Source organism: Colias philodice, chromosome 7 (genome assembly GCF_061535455.1).
Source record: "Colias philodice isolate Cphi_HAF_F1 chromosome 7, ilColPhil1 Martin Lab GWU primary, whole genome shotgun sequence".
Taxonomy (NCBI): Eukaryota; Metazoa; Arthropoda; class Insecta; order Lepidoptera; family Pieridae; genus Colias; species Colias philodice.
Window position 1 is genome coordinate 2,119,523 of NC_143092.1, and position 17,911 is coordinate 2,137,433.

At 31.7% G+C, this 17,911-nt stretch overlaps 1 protein-coding gene across 2 annotated transcripts in view; it reads left to right on the forward strand.

Annotated features, from left to right (window-relative positions):
* Rh50 (Rhesus blood group-associated glycoprotein Rh50) overlaps nt 1–17,911 on the forward strand; it is a 67,540-nt gene that overhangs the window by 13,298 nt on the left and 36,331 nt on the right. The window contains exons 1-2 of one of the 2 annotated variants that reach the window (XM_089697034.1): nt 8,687–8,735; nt 14,912–15,043. In XM_089697034.1, coding sequence (XP_089553160.1) covers nt 14,926–15,043 — 118 coding nt within the window. In that variant the 5' untranslated portion in view covers nt 8,687–8,735; nt 14,912–14,925. Of the gene's footprint in view, nt 1–8,686; nt 8,736–14,911; nt 15,044–17,911 lie in introns of those variants that run through there. The other variant, XM_089697035.1, reaches the window with a different exon arrangement.

Sequence of the window (17,911 nt, forward strand, 5' to 3'; positions counted from 1 at the left end):
TAGGCATCCCAATCACAATTATTGAAATTCCTACGTTTAATAAACGATCGTCTATCATATGTGGATGATGACAGCTTTATAATTAAATGGTCACTTCCCAATGACTCGTTAGTGACTTTCCAAGAAAACAAAGTTGCCAAATCTGTAGAGACAAAAGATATATCAGGAGTGGATTGTTGTAGAACACCATCAACGAGCCGCAATCTTGTGAAGTTTCCATTGTTTAGGTAAATAAAATTATTATCTATCGATGCGCTCAGAACCTGTGCCCCTCTTTGATCAGATTTATAAGACCAACCAACATGGTGTGCATTAAAATCACCCAGAATTAAAGTTTTACCACCGAAACCAGAAAACACATAATCCCAATCATTTTGAGAAGTCGGGATAGTAGATGGGCAATAAACACTCAAAATATGCTCAATATGCCGACAATTAAGAATTTTAATATGCAACAATTCAATACCAACATTCGAACTTTGATGACTACTATAGATACACTTAACAGACTTATGCGTGAGAATAGCTACTCCACCATAACCATCTATTCTATCGGAGCGAAAAATGTTATAATCTGTTATTCTCAAATCAGACTCACGCATAAGCCATGTCTCGCTTAACACAGCAATATGAATTTTTTCATGATTAAGTAAAGATTCCAAACTAATGAGCTTAGGGCGTAAACTTTGGCAATTCCACTGTATAATATTAATAATGCTAACTCGATCGTCATCATCCATTATTTTTTAATGACTCAAATAAATCTTCAATTGAAAAACTACTCACTACCTTAGATATAATCCACTGCGTGCACATTGAAACTATCTGATGAATTTTCTCGTCAAGTGATTGTTTACTAAATGCGACATTACACAACTTGGCCAAGAGGCGAAAGAAACTTAATCCTTCCACCAGTTCCTTTCTACCTTCCTCACTTAGTCTCGAAGGCTGTGGCTGTTGTTGTCTTTGAGGTGTGTGGTCTTGGATATCCATTTGTGCTGAAGATATATCCTCCATCGAGGGAAATGGCGTATCCCGTCCAGACATGGCATTTTTCTGTCTCCTTTGCTTCCGGCGGATACCAATATTTCTCGATGCAGCTGGCTGGGGGGTAGCAAACAGATGAGACATTAGATGTTCATTTTTTTCACCCACAACATCTTGATTCTCCATAGTGTCAGGTAAAATAGGGGGGGTAGGTTCGGGTAGTTCTACAGGTAATGGGCTAGGAGGCACGTAAATAGTAAGCGCTTTTTTATAGGTACAGTTAAATTCTGACATTATCTCTCGTAATCTTCTTTCTTTTTTAAACACCGGACAAATTTTTTGTAGTGCCATGTGGTTACCAGAACAGTTAACACAACAGAATGATGTAACTGTACAGTTTTCATGGTTTTTAGCACACTTAGGGCAAACAACTTTCTTAAAAGGGCACACCAAACGCCTATGGCCAAACTTCCAACATCGAGAGCACTGTGTGACAGAAAAAACATAAGGATCCACATTGATACGTAAGCCATAAATGGATACATGACTGGGAAGAGCTGACCCTTTAAAACACAGTCGGATAGCTTCGCACTTCTCCCAAGAACTCACACCCTTGTCATTAAAATTTCTCTGATTTAATCTCTTTGCAGAAATTAATTCGATGTTGCTTGATATATTACGCAATAATTCCTCCTCAGAAACATCCAATTCAATATTTTTAATCACTCCATATGACATCCCCACCTCAGATGACCTTTGACATTTCCATCCCAAATCTTCAAAAGCCTTGCACTCGACCAAACGCTTTGCAAATCTCTCCTCCTCGAATGTAATGCTCATTTTATATTGTAATAAATATTTAATACGACATATACCGCCAATCTTATTTTCGCTGAATAAGCGAGCTAATGTGAACTGTTTAGGTAACACAGAACTGCTTGTGACAATTACTTCAATTTTTTCCTCCAACTCGTTTATGCTGCCTGCACGTACAACTTTACGCTTTCTAGAAACAATATTCCAATCCTCCTCCGACGAATTCTCCTCCCGTATCCTCGACCTCTTCCTATTCACATCCTCCGTTCCCATATCTAATACATCACCGCTTTCAATAATACGTTCCTCCGATCCGCTTCCATTAATCTCCGCAATATCAACTCCACCAGCTTCGCCCGTATTGTCTAAGTCATACGGCTCGTTTTCCATAGTGCGCTGACTCGACCCGGCCGCGGGTCGAGCCGTGCAAAGAAGTACGTACGAAGATAAGATAAGACAAAGCTAGTACAAACACAACCAATCAGAAGGAATGCGAATGCACAACTGATAATCAAACTTATAACGCAACGCAATCAAAAGATACCTACATCCGTTAATACTGCAAATTTCCACAAAATTCAATATTCGCAAGGGAATAAAAAAACACACAGGATGCTTGCCGTGTATACAGTCTACTATAGTTTACTTCTACTCGGTAAATAGCAACGTCTTATAACACAGATAAAGGAAAAATTGCTAAAAGTGTAAATTTTAAGTTACAAACATAATAAACAATAGGTTTGTTAGGAGTCCAACTCGCACTTGGCCGTTTTTTTGTCTCTATTGTTTGTGAATTACTTAAAATATCAAGTAAAACTAATTCAAAGTAGTAAAAGTTAAGTAAGAGAGTAAGAATATTCACGTTGCGTTAAATGTCAGAAGGCTGTTTTGAAAATTGAGACATTGTTTTTCCCAGTATCACATATTATAAATTATCATTTTTAAACATGTTAAGTACGTAAAATACATGTGCCATTATTAAAACTGAGAGATTTGTAGTAATTTTCATTGAATTTCTTTAAGAATATTACAAGTTATAGTTTTTTATCAGTACCATGTTAGCCTCGTCAGTCCCCTGGAGGCCAAATCCAGAAAATTTAAAATATCTCACAATCTATTTAAAAAAGTGGCTGGCCCGATTTGGAACAATATATTCATTAGATTAGCTATCATATACACCCTAATTTGTAACAATCTGATATAAAAAATATAGTAAACAAAATATCCTCAAAAGTTACCCCATTTTTGTATAATGACCCTTATGACGATTCAAAAGTGCTTCTAGAGATGAAGTCTAATTGAATTGAATTTGAGTTAAGTATCAAGAAATGTTTGAAGTACTATGTATTTCAGAGATTTCTGGATACTAAATTACATAAGGTATTTTGAAACTCTTAATTCGGTTAATGTTACATGCTTTGTGCATTCAGGGTATATTTTCTAGAGAATTCCGCTACCAAGACTAAGCTTAGTGAGCGCTGTGTAGCTCAAATCTGTCCTAATGCTGTTGCATTACGCTGATCTTTTGTAAGATCTCAGTCCATGTATACACGTGTTGTAAGTTGATTATAGCCTTTATACGTGTAAACAATGCTGTGAAAATGTAGAATATTATATGTATTTCGTTACATTTTTATAAATTATATTTATCGAGACGTCTTTAGGCCATCTTTTATTCACTTGAATGAACAAAATATGTCAATAAAAAATTTGAATCAAACATTTGTGACTTATTTGCTTACAAACTATATTATCCATCCTATTTTTAGCATGCTTATATTAGCTTCACCTCTAAGCCTCCTTTACAATCGATTTTGACCTACTTTTAACGGACAGATTTAATTCAAACTCTGTGCACTTATCAAGGATCAGTGACGAAGCGTGTTTATTTTTGGATTTATAAGAATATTAATTTTATCAATAAGAAAAATGTCCCGTTTTATTCAGCATACATTAAAATGTACCGTAAATTGAGTTAAAATTACTTTCAGTAAAAAAAAAAATGTAACAGCACATTTTCTCAACTAAGAGATACCAACAGGCAGTTAAATTTAACTTCTTTAATATATTCTACAAGCGTTCCAGCAGTAACTTTACAAACTTTAATTGAAGACGGTTTATTATGACATTTTCATATTACGTTGTCTGATTTCATTTCGCACGAAACACATATTTTACTGAAATAAGTAGTTAGATAAAGATGTATATGCGTGTGACTTATTAACAAAGCAACTGTGCTTCAAAATAATAGGATAATATAGTATTAAGTATAGACAAAACATGACACGAAAATCAATCACACAAAATCACACAAAACTCACCATTTATATGAAAAAAATAATTATACCATCCAATTATTTATCGCCAAAAATACTTCTAATATCAAGTATTTGAAATACTCTATTATCATATATAGATATTATTGTTACTATTAGCAGAAATGTTATATTCTTCATATCAAAATAGACATAAAAACATTTTCACACGTTACAACCTACTTAAAATTCCATTTCATAATGAGTACCTTCTACCAAGGATTTGACATATAAGCGATAAGAGGCACAGATTAGAGAATAGTTACTTCGTAACAGATACATCACTCCCATACAAAAGCTAAAATACCTACGCTATATGTACCTACAAAATGCGCCGCAACTCGGCTGCAGTAAGAAATGTACTCTACGAACACGCACCGAGAAGCGAGTTTCCCGCGCACGCCGCGTGATTGCGTCATCAAACGAAAACTTTAGGGTTGTACCGAGCGCGTAAATTAAACACAGAGTTGCTGAAACACTTAATTTTTTATTGTTAATTATATTTGTTACATTATACAATAAAAAAAATGAAATCTTATTGATAGTAGCTGTTGTTTCCTTCGGTTTCACCCGCGTGGACCCGCTATATGTGTCTCCTGGATAAAAAGTAGCCTGTTCCTGTTTAGGCAATTGAAAAAAAGACAATTCCTTGTTATTCACTCTTGAACTCCGACACCCGTCCACATCGCAATAACCGGGCATCTTGGTAGCGAGCGCGGGAAACGTGACGCGGGTGCGCAGTCTCGCGTGTGCCAACCAACTGCCGCTTGGGTCGGTACCGACCTACTGTGCGGTAGGCACTTATAGCGCGACCTTGAGCGAGTGACGGAGGCCTGATAAGAGGTTCCTCACGACAGGAGGCTCGCCAAAGGCTCGGATATTATGTAATACCCTAATGTGATTAGCGGCTAATCCCAGGTCATTAATTTGATGAAAACGCCTCTATGTCGTTACATTATTAACACTTCGTGAGAGTATGAAGGATATCTTACTTTTTTATTTTGATTAATATTTTGGGTTGATATTTTTGAGTTGTGATTTCGATATTATATAAATATTCAATAAATACTAGGTAGGTATATAGTATTATACTAGCTGTGCCGCGTGGTTTCATCCGTTGACGAAACTCTGGATAAAGCAAGTTTTTTTTATAGCTCATGTGTTTGTTATTCTTCAGTATATCCTATATCATTGGAAAGTTTGACCAGTATTTTTTCGTACAAGATTGTATGTTTATCACTCCTATAATCATCCATCCAGAAAAACTCTATCATTTATAATAACAGTAGGACTATACAATATAATATAGTATAACTAAATGCTAGATGGTTGATGTATTAGAGAGTGCATATTTGTGCGCTATATTATAATCTCCTGCATAATTGACTAGTCTCAATCGAGATTGGCCCGAGTACGAAATTCAGTGAGGAGTAATATTGTGGTAGATATCAACTTCCACTTTAATCCTGATATTATATTCCATTTAAATATTAAACATGTTGTTCGGCCTATTTGATATTTCATAAGTGATAATATCAGTTTGCACAACAGATTCAGTGGCTGTTTTAAGTTAAATGAAGAATGTATTAAAAATATCATAGCATTATGATACATATCTTTGATGACTAAAACATAATGTTTGCAATCAAGCATTAAAATATAAAGTTTAGCAATTAGATTGAAAGAGCCTCATAAGCAACGCTTTTTGCTTGTTATTTTTTAATAAGGCTAGGTACTGACTAACGACTACTCACACCCTAAGTGATTTTGGTAAAGAGTAGCTATTTGTATTCTGTTCGTTTTTTACTGAGAAGTTTACTGACATCCCCTTACCCACATTTTTGCTGATTATTTATTACCCGAATGCCCAGGGGAGATATTTTAGTAACTGTAGCTATGTAAGATTCTGATATTTAATTTTGGTTATGTTTTATTATGCAAGCTTTTAATAATTATTATATAATAATAATTGTTATTACATACTCATCCAACAATAAGAATTTTAAGAAACCATTAAAAAAAATTAATAAGTTCTTAAATTAACATTAGGTACCTAAAGTAATAAATAATCTGAAAAAATATTAAGCTTCATTATTTTACCTCATTACTTTGAATTACTTAATTATGATTCTTCATAACAGAGAAATGTAACAATAGATCAAACGAATATTAACTAAAGTCAATAACACGAAAATGAAGCAGCCGATAAAAAAGTCCAAATTGCGATTAGAAATTTAAATTCAATTTATGTATTTTTATGCAAAGAAAATAACTGTCCAATTTATAAACTCCACAATTGAAGCAATGAAGAATATAATATATAAAAATATGTGTCTGGGTGAAAGTGGAAATTATTCTAGTATCAGTTGGTGTGGGTGAAATGTATCCCACACAAACGAAAAATGTATAAAAACATCACAAGAAAAATAAACGAAGAAGAAAAATATCGTCGTTACTCGTAACGCTCATATTGTAAAGGCATATGAAATCTGAGCTCAGCAAATATACTCGTAGATATATGAAAATTCAAGTGCAAGGGCGTTCAATGTAATATTAAATGGATGATAAGTGGGGTCCCCTGCGAATCGTTTATCACAGTACCTACTATCTGCCATCCTTATCTGCCTACAAAGGAAGAAATGAGACGGATATGTTGCAGTCAATATTTCTTTAGAGGATTTTTGGTGTCACGTGGACAATGTAATGTAATTTGTAGCTGACCGTCTTTATGATTGATGACTTGACGTATTTAGATCGTCGACTTGGCAATCATAACATCTTAATTGCTTTTTAATTGGAGTAAAGCTTTGTAATCCGATATTAACTAATAGCCCATTATGTATAAGTATTTTTTTTTCTTCTTTTTCGCTTTATTTTACCTACTTTTGAATTTCATGACTGAAGAAGTAAATTACTCCTTACAAAATTAATGAAGTTCTTGGTTATTAATAAGCGTTGTAGATATTTATATTTATTGTAAAACGGCTTCGGGCTTATACCTAATCTTTTATTTTAATTCAACCCTTTTCTCTACCGTTATATTATCTTTAGGTCAATCCACCCCATCCCACTGAAAAAACATTACCTATTAATTACATCTACCAAATCCAAATTCCAATACTTAATTAAAAATGCTAAGTATTAAATGCATAACTACATTAACCAACCAATAATCAAGATGAAACCAACTATTATTAATTCTAACATATTTTAGATTCGATTCCAATTATCCCTAATCCGCAAACCCCAAATTCTGTTGAATGCAATCACTAAACATTTTAACGTTATTCCAAATAAACCACAGCACTGTTGAAGATAAAATTTATCAGTTAGAATTTATAATATTGTCTAATTACTGTTTTACTGTGGGTTTTAGGATTGTAAACATTTAATGACACGATAAGCGACGGTTTAATAAAATTATAATTATTACACATGAAAAGATTTATTATGGACTAAAACTCTCGTATATAGATACTACGTAACATTCAACGCATGCATTTTTGTTGTAAATTAAAAGAGGTAAGTTATTGCACCGAATATTAATATCCTACAATACAAACACTGCTAAAAATGGTTACAATAACGTTGCTTTGTGTTTATTCTTTATTAAAATTTTCTGATAAGTAACGCTATCCTGATTTATATTTGAAAAATCCCTTTTGAACTTGAACTTATAAAAAAAAAGACGGGTTGCACTCCGGGAGTGCCGGCAGAAGTGAAAACTTGATTATTAACGTTCAGCATGTTTGATATTTTGGAATGGTATCCGTCTAACGCATGGAATTAGGAATATAAGGGTTAAAAAAAAAACATCCGTCTTACTAGGCCACGTGTCCTGACGCGAGTTTAAGATTTTATACCCAACGCCGCTAAAGAAGTTTTCACTTCAATAAAAGCATCGTTTGAAAACCACCTACAGTTTACGACAAAATTTCTAACTACATACATAATATTATAAACACTACGTAATTAAGACGAGTACAGGAAAATGAAAGCCGATCGCCGTAGTTTCCACACAAAAGGCAGGAAACAATATTTAAACAGAAGACATTCTATAAACATTTTCCATTGTTTGTGAGTATTAATAAATACTTAAGTTTCAATTATATCACAAAGATCAGTGTTCCAAAATTTATATCAAATAACTAGGAATGAAAATGAGAAGAGGTTCGCCTCTTCAAAAGATATTAAATTTTGATAGATATTTCTACTCAAAAATTTCGCTTTTAATAATCGAAAGATAAAAGCCGGTTACCAATTTTTTATAAACAATTTTAGATGATCATATTTATTTTTCAAAATACGTATAAATTACAAACAATTTTACCGAATATATTATTGATACTGTGTATTCTGTTCCAACCCAAATAAATATTAATTATTGAAATATGACTCTATAATTATAAATTAAACTACATTTTCAGATCCAAAAAAACTTCTCAAAAGTGGCCTAAAACCAAATGTCAGGTGCACTAAAGCTAGCCATTTCGCAGAATGTCTGAATGAAACGAGCTGCAACATAATTTATTTGACGAATGTGTGCGAAAAGTCACATCAAATCGCAACTCAGTTGATAGTAGTGGACAGAGCGGGAAACATTTGCGTTGTTTTGAGGTTAGTTTTATTAGTGGGATATATTTTATTTTTAGTCGAACATTTCCACCCATATTCCATTTTTTTAATTTGTTAACAATTTATATTATATTTTTTATTGTGTTAAAATATTTCATAAATAAGCAGAAGGGAGGAACAAATAAGTGTATTAAACAAGTCAGATATATTCAAATTTATGAATATTAATCTACTGATAATAATTAATATTATATTTGAAGTAAAAGCTTCTAATCATATTAGTAAGTCTATATTGACTTTATATTTTGATGTATTATTGCGTGAAATTTCATAAATAAGCAAAAGGAAGGGACCAATTTTGTGCCATAAATAAGTAAGAGGGATGTCCCATATCTCATATAGAGTACCCCAGATGCGTTTCACTGATCCAATTTTTAGGGCAAGTATTCACTGCCATGTGTCAATAAAATAAGTCAAGTAAAAATATTAAAACATTTATGAGAACTTTGGAATAAAAATAGATTTATAAACCTAATCCTTATTTATACAGGCGAAATACTTAGTTTATTATTAATGAACAAATAAATATTTAACTATGTTCTAAATAGTAAAATAAACATTACTTTAGAATCGTAAATTCTACTCCAAAATAATTGTTCGTTAAAAATTAATTTGACCGTTAAATTACTGTTATTGTGCGTTTCCTGCTTAACTTTCGCTTCAATTAAACAGTACTTTCAGGAAAGCAATTTAACACTCTATTAAGCTTAATCGAGTATAAAAGTTATTTTTCGATTTTAAATTGTTCCCGTAAAACATAATGACTGTAATTCAAGAATTGATTACAAATATTACTTGCGGTTATTCGAACTATTTTAAATGATAGAATGCACTAAAAATAGTGTAAAAAAAAGGAAATAGGAAATATATTTCTGAAACGACTGTTGCCCACTTACATAATATTATAATTTATTTGAAGTAGATAAGATCTTCTTAGCTTAGTGGCATAAAATTCGTGCACACGGAATTAGATTAATTTGCAAGCGTGTGTATCTTATATTACCTATACATGTGTAATATGTATTACCATTAGTATACGTATAACTCAACCGAGGTTTTCTATCTGTATCCTATATGTATACTTATACATATAGTATTATATATGTGTTGTATTTTTTACTTGTATTTACATAACTGAAGTTTATAATATTGTAAATAATTATTGCTCTATCACACTGTTAATCATTTATTTTCAAACAAACATCTAAAAATAATCTAAACAACAAAAAACCCAAACATTTAATAACACGTACAAATTTTCAACATGAACAAAGCAAAACAAAACATTTTCCCATTCTTCTATCACATCAGCTGAAACTCGCAACTCGCATACATGATTGATGAATAGGAGGTGAAAATAACATGTCATAACATACTGTATCGAGGTATCCGCTTTATTTCCTGTACAAAATAAACGTGCGTACGCCGTACATGTTTTAACGATACATCTTGATTTCACGACGTAATTGATATGCTAGAGTATTTCAGAGGTTATTGACGGAGTAAATTGTGTGTTGTCGTTTTTTTTAAAAGAAATACGGCAATTTATAGGATAATAAAGACTAATTACAGTTGTGACAACATCTAATTTTGCATTAAATGTGTACCAATCTGTCCTTCTCAGTGTCTAATTATATTTTAAACGGTCGTCGACTCGTAAGCAAATACCCTTTTAAGGGCTCATTTTCTCTTTAATACCACTAAAACATTTAAGTCAAACTACTTATGATAAAATCAATTTTCAATTTTATTATGCCCACGCGGTACTTGAAGTGTACGACTAATTAATTGAGCATTACTTTACAACGATCTATTTATAATAAAATGTTATTATACATAAACATAAATAGAGTTGTCTATTATTGTTTGTTTTAAAATATTTATGTTGAACAATTAATAAAATTAAAAACATGACACACTTTTTTACCGTAGCTACTCTAAAAGTTTACAGTTTAATGATTCAAGGCATGCATATTATAATCACTATGGCTTGAACAACAATGTCATGATATCATCAATCAAGCCAACACAATAGCACCCTAAATTACAGAAGTAAAGTGCAAAATCAGGAGATGTCTTGACTAGATTGCATTTCCGACGTGTTAGGGAAGTCTTGACGTGTTCACATTTCACTGGAATAGACAATGTACAATCTAATGCTTACATTTACGAAATGGAAACAAAGCTGTTTGTGTAATTGTGTTCTTTAAAATGGTGGAATGTAGATTGGATGCGTGTGGGTTTAATACGTTTTGTAAATTTGAAATTATGTTTATTCTCATACTGTAGTCGTTATAATTTCGTCTCATTATAATTTTGAGGCGATTCGTTACTGTATTTTTTTGTGGGATATATACGAGTGTAAAAATAATATTGTGAACGTGAAAATTTAGCTAAAACAAATGTTTTAACTGTCTACAAATAAAACACCCGTCTTATATTCTGAATATTTAAAAATTCAGTATCAAATTAAGCATCGGTCCGCTCGTGGAATGTATAATAAGGCTCGGTCCCTTAAGGGGCCGTTAAAAATTAATGCAGTCGCGTGCAGCCAATTGTATAATGACCGTCAATATTCTGAAATTGTCGGAATCGAGAATTAAATTTTCGACCGTAGCCGCCCGATGAATAAAATTACCTCAAAAGCAGTTTACTTTTTCACAATTTATTTGAACATAAACGGCCAGCGCTTTGAATGGATTCATTGCAATAGTTATGTACTAGGCTTGTAATACGTAACAGTTATCGTTGTAATAGCGAGCGACTATTAACCCGCTGCTGAACTTTTTGTGGCCATTTTAAGCGTTTGTGAATATATATTTCGTTTGAAATAATCCGCGTGTTTTATGTTTTGTTAAACGGTAGGTTTATTGCGATGGTTTTTCTAAAATTGTATACAAAGCGCTTTTATTTTAATATGGCTTTTTCGTGATTCAGCTTTTCTTTCTAAGCAAACGGCAATTAATTTGCAATTATGCCTTCAAATAATTTGATAAACTAAAACGTAGTAAGAGTAGACATTTCTTTGGTCTATAAATCAATTAAACGAAGACTGCCTCAGAACTGGGAAATAGCTTCAATAGTATTTAATTTACAAAAAAAATGTATAAAACCATTAAAATGACAATTTTTTACTAAGAAAGCGATATTCAATCATTTATATATTAAACAACCTTAAATAAAGTTAACCACTGCACATCAATTTGCAGAAGCAAATTAAATTCAAACAGTTGAAATGCAGCTCCATAACTTGAATAAATTTTCATGATATTTTTCAGTGGTTAATTCCTAATCGACCGCATTCAGTTTTTCGCTACGAACGTTGGTAATTGAATTCCAATTCCCTAAGGATTCGAATAAGATACCGTAGATTTTTATCGTTTTTATCGTAGTTTAATATCTGTATTGTATAACAATTCGATTTTATTGGTACACTAGTTTCTTATCTATCTTTGATATCATGTTACCCGAATCATAGCATTATATTTTAATAATGACAAATATATATTTTGTATTATTTGTGATTGAAAAACATACCATAGAGTTAGCAACGCAATTATTTGAGATTTTTGTATTATTGACATTAATTATCGTCACTGAAATTTGAAGGCGTTTAAAAGGCCATTTAATCGAAAATTAAATCCTACTTTACTTTTATTCACAATCTGATAGTACTTTATTCGTAAATAATTTAGCGTAATATAAACTGAAGGCTTGACGAAGCCTTCTATTCCCAAGGAAGTCATAATTTGAGGTTGAGATTTAGTTGAAATAATGCTTGTTTGTTTTGATTAAGTGTTAATGTGTTACAATCTTTAATTTTAATTAATATTCATACTACCTATATAATCAAATATCGTTGTAACGATTTAGAGGACTATATAAATAATAAAAAAATAAAAATATTCATATCATGTACGTATTCATTGGAATTTTACAAATAAGTAATGTTAATTTGGAAACTCAAGTATGTTAATTATTGCATACAATTTTCATAATTAATTTATATTGTGTATAATTATCGCGTTGATTATTGTTAAATTTATTAAAATTCAAATGTATTGCAGTACAATTATCATTATATGATTATTTGAGTGAATAATATTATCAAATTAAATAATCCTGTTTTATTTTCTATTCCTTTTCGTTTCATTAATTTACTAATTAAAGACTAATTACCATTCAACTGGACAATCGATTCATCTAAAATTATTTAAATATTAATTTATTTAGTTAACATTGTCTTATAACAATGTCTTACACATTATTGTTAAAATGATAATGATATTGCTACTATACTATATAGGTATATTAAAATTTAAAGTAATTTCACATTTATTCAGGCATCTAACAAGTTTTTGACTAAAAATTTAGTGCCTGTTTTCAGTGAAAATTATATTCTTCACGAGCTTATTATGCAAGCTTATTATCTTATGTATCAAAAAGGGTAAAATGTTGGTAAGGTTGGATTTAACTACGACCCATCCACTAGAGATTCAAAGTGGAAAGGATACTTTATCCTTTAATACACCATTCAATTTAAAATAAATGAAATAAAAAATTGTTTTTACTATCTGCGGAATAAAAATATCAGTATCTAAAAATGTGAAAAATTTATGGCCAAATTACATCTTAGGATTCCTTAAAACGATGGTTCATTTGAAAATGTTTATTTTTGAAATCAGGCTTCGATTTAGTATTAGTTCTCTGTTTTAAAATAAAAAAATCACTAAATAAATGAGCAATGGAAATCTGATCATCTACTTGCCCTCAAAGAACGCTTATCTTGGCTCATCGATCAAGGAAACCTATTTAAAATGCATCCCCACAACGAGTTACAGAAATCTACTTCCATCTTAACCTGTATTAAATAATATCTTTACTCATTATCTCTACATATTATAATTTATTACAGCTTTTACATTAGTAAGGATACAAATATTATACATTTACTAGCGGTCCGCCCCGGCTTCGCCCGTGGTACCTACACGTTTAAACTATCCTATCTCTCAAGTTGGATCGAAGTGCACATGGTGTGCGAATTTTATTATAATCGGTTAAGTGGTTTAGGAGTCCATTGAGGACAAACATTGTGACACGAGATTTATATATCTTTATATATAAAAATGAATCGCAAAATGTGTTGGTAAGCGCATAACTCGAGAACGGCTGAACCGATTTCGATAATTTTTTTTTATTATATTCCTTGAAGTACGAGGATGGTTTTTATGTAGAGAAAACGTAAACATGTACCACGGGCGAAGCCGGGGCGGACCGCTAGTATTAAGATAAATAAAAGTCAACAAGGTTTTATATGTTATTCATATAGTTTGTATATGAATCAGTTTTCGTAGACGAAATAAAGCGATCTTGAAAAGCTTGTCAAGATGAAGTCAAGTACATCATCAAAATTGAGATCTGACATAATTAGAGTTAACTGAGTTTTAATATTGTTCATACATTTGCTGTTCAGAATTGTTTTGTTTAGGAGATAAAAGTATAAATAGTATACGTTAACATTTATTTGGCAATAATTGGTTGATTGATTTACGTTACAAAAAAACTTGATTTAAAATTGTTTGTTCAAAATCAGCTACAGTAGCGTTGTAATAATGGCATCGCTATTTGTTTTTAATCGGTAAGAATTTATAACATTTTCATATAAGTATTAATTTATTCAATAAAAAAATATCCGTATAATTATATATAATTATTATCACTAGGTATCCATATAATTAAATGAGCACCCATCTCATGAACTAGCGTCAAATATCTAGTAAATTATCTTAGCTTTGCTATACAAAACATAATAATATTATATTATGATACAAATTTACTTAAAAGGCAAATTTATTTCATATTCCTCTGTTTAATTTAAAACAATCAAAAATGTTCAAAATATTTGACCATATTTTATTTAAAAAATAACGCAACAACTTTATTTCCTAGTACCTGAAAGCAGTACTACAATTCTAACAATAATAGAGCATACCGACATTAGTTTATTTATCCGAAGTGAAGCATATCCAATGTAAGCGTAAACTAGGAAACTCTGAAACGTAATGCATTCCATTCTAACTTTGCAAAAACTATTCATATTGCATTGCACTCGGTAAAAATGTTAGCTCCCAGATTGTGAAATATGTTCTTTGTTCCAGGGAAAGATCCAGAAATGGTGTATAAAATGGCCAATTTGAAATATACACCCTTGCTGGTGTTCCAGTTAATACTTATGGTACTTTACTTCATATTTGTGAAGTATGGCGGCGATAAAGATCACGATATACGAGGTGAGTTGAGTATTTACTATTACAATATGCAGAATGTCCTAAGTTGTGATGTGAGTGACTGAGGACCTAGAGGGCTATCCGAATCACCCCCATGTATGTTATGGGGGCGATTCGGATAGCCCTCTAGGTCCTCTATCTCCCAGCTTCAGTATATCACTACTTCTTGGGACAGCCTGTATAACATGACTGCTCTTTTTAACATTTGTGTAATTTGTAAAATAGAGCTATTATCATGTAAGTGGCAAACAATACGCTTACGAATACATTAGCTCATTGTTATAATTAAATATCACAATATCCTATCAATTTCAACTATCAATAGGTCGCAACCTTCCTTATCACTAGAGACATAAAAATCATAGTTTTTAATCTATGAATATTATTAGTTTTTAAGTTTTTTATCGAGACTATTGTTCCATAAATTCCGAAATCGACAACATAATATCATTCCACATATTTTATCCATAGTACTAGATTACATAGCTGCCAAATACTGGCATATATATCGGGCCTACATAATTAATATCTCACACATACACATTAGCTGTATTCGCTTTGAAGATTAATAGCTCTGATAATGAAGATACACTAACGAGTTAAGGACAGAACAATTAAGGCGCAATTAATATCAACAAATTCTTTAATGATCCACTTGAATGAAATGTGAGAAGACTTGTATTTGTCTAGACTTATTCTTCTATTAAACGATTGTTTGTGATACTGTACTAGCTTTAGTATGGGCATCGATTTCATTGTAGTGAATGATTTATATTAAAGATGATTTATAGTCGAAGGAATATTAATATTAAACTTATCTTTAATTGGACAAGTAAAGACGATTGATATCAAATAGGTTATGGAAGAATTTTTATAGAGTGAATTCGGATGTCGGTTTAAACGTTGAAGAGAGAATTTCAGAAACAAGTGTTATCATACAATAGTTTCTAATTAAAATCTCTCGCAAAACTTAAACAAATTGCTTTTTTCCGTCTAATCCAAATTATCAGATAGAAGCAAAATGAGCTAAGGAGAAAGTTTCTCGATAAGAAAAGATTCCATAAAACTCCTTTGAATCTTAATCTTAATCTTAATACTATTATAAAGGCGAAAGTTTGTAAGGATGTATGGATGTATGGATGTATGGATGTATGGATGTATGGATGTTTGTTACTCTTTCACGTAAAAACTACTGAACCGATTACAATGAAATTTAGCACACATATAGAGGGTAACTTGGATTAACACATAGGATAGGTTTTATCCCGGAAATCCCACGGGAACGGGAACTATGCGGGTTTTCCTTTGAAAACGCGGGCGAAGCCGCGGGCGGAAATCTAGTTCCTTATAAATACGAAGGTAATCCTCTTAATGTTGATGAACAAAAAATAGAACGCCCAAACATTTTCTTGTTTCTAGTGAAACTAGCTGATTTATTGTATTTATATTATATTTCACTATATTAATATTTAAAGAGTCTATTTCTGATTTTACCCACGTGAATTTATATTGGGTGGTGATTTATTTTATTGCATAGAGCTAAAAAGCAAATGAAACTATTTATATTCATTTACTATTTATTTCCACATATCTATTGTATCAAAATATATCTCTAGTTTATATATACATAATAAGACAGCATTATTGTAACATTCGGTTATTAAATCTAAATTGCACCCTCAACGTCTCACTATGTACATAATATTAAATACATAAAATAACAAAACAAATCAGAATCTACAGCAAACAGTTATCTTAACAACTCCTGCTATTAATTAAATAAACAACTTCTTTAAATTATTCTTAAAACTAATTTGAGAGCATGAAAACATATTGTTTTTAATAGCTAAGGTTACTTAATGCGAACAGAATACACATAGTTCTCATTAATCAATTTACTAAGTATATTCCATTATTGCGCAAGGCGTTGCTAAGCTCAAATCACTATTCTCATACAACAAAATTTTTCCAATAACTCAATTACGAAGCCAAAATCGTAAACCTTATAAATAATTATCCATACGTCCTCTTCGTCCCATTAAATGAATATAAAGTGATATTTCCTCAATCGCACGACCTATTCAGCGACGTCGAATGAAAAGCAAATTTCCTATTTATTATATAATAATATTCGAGTTTGTTTAGTACGAGGTCGGCGGGGAATCAATTTTGTCGTTCTCACGGACAATATGAACGCGGGCGTTGAGACGTGCTGGATGACTGGCTAAACCACGTTGTATGGGTGTATGGTGATAGACTGAGCGGGTCCAGATATTATACCTTAGAACCTGTTTAAAAAACTGGCTAATTAACTGCTTCATGTTCCTCAGAATCTGTTTAAATATTGAGCTTATTGGCTATGCTTTATGGTAGAGCAAAGGGTTAGGTGGTCCTACTTGCGCGGAAGTAGGCCACCGTGACCCTAAATAGTAGGGTTATGTAGTCCACCGCATGTTAGGTGGTTACCGCCCGTAAAAACTAGTAATACTGGTGGTGTTATACTTGCTTTGTTGGTCTTTTAATTAAAAATACACTTATTTTCTTGAAGGTTGTATTCACTGACTGTACTAAGTACCTACTGTTTGTTGAATGTTGTAAATTTTCAGGATCACTAAACAATCGCAAATACCTAATTGTATTTGAGTTTCGGAATTTATATTGAACCTTTTACCTTTATTACAAGGAGAGCAAGTAAATCCTGGGTAATGGATATTGATATTTAATCCCTTCACCACAAAATGCGGAAACACACAAAACATTTAAAATACATTTTCCCTAAATTTTCTGTGAGGATGTGGATCATATTGCTAGTTACAAAATTCAAGCTGGAACGTGCAAAAGTTTTCAAATTTGTCTAATTCAAACAACTCG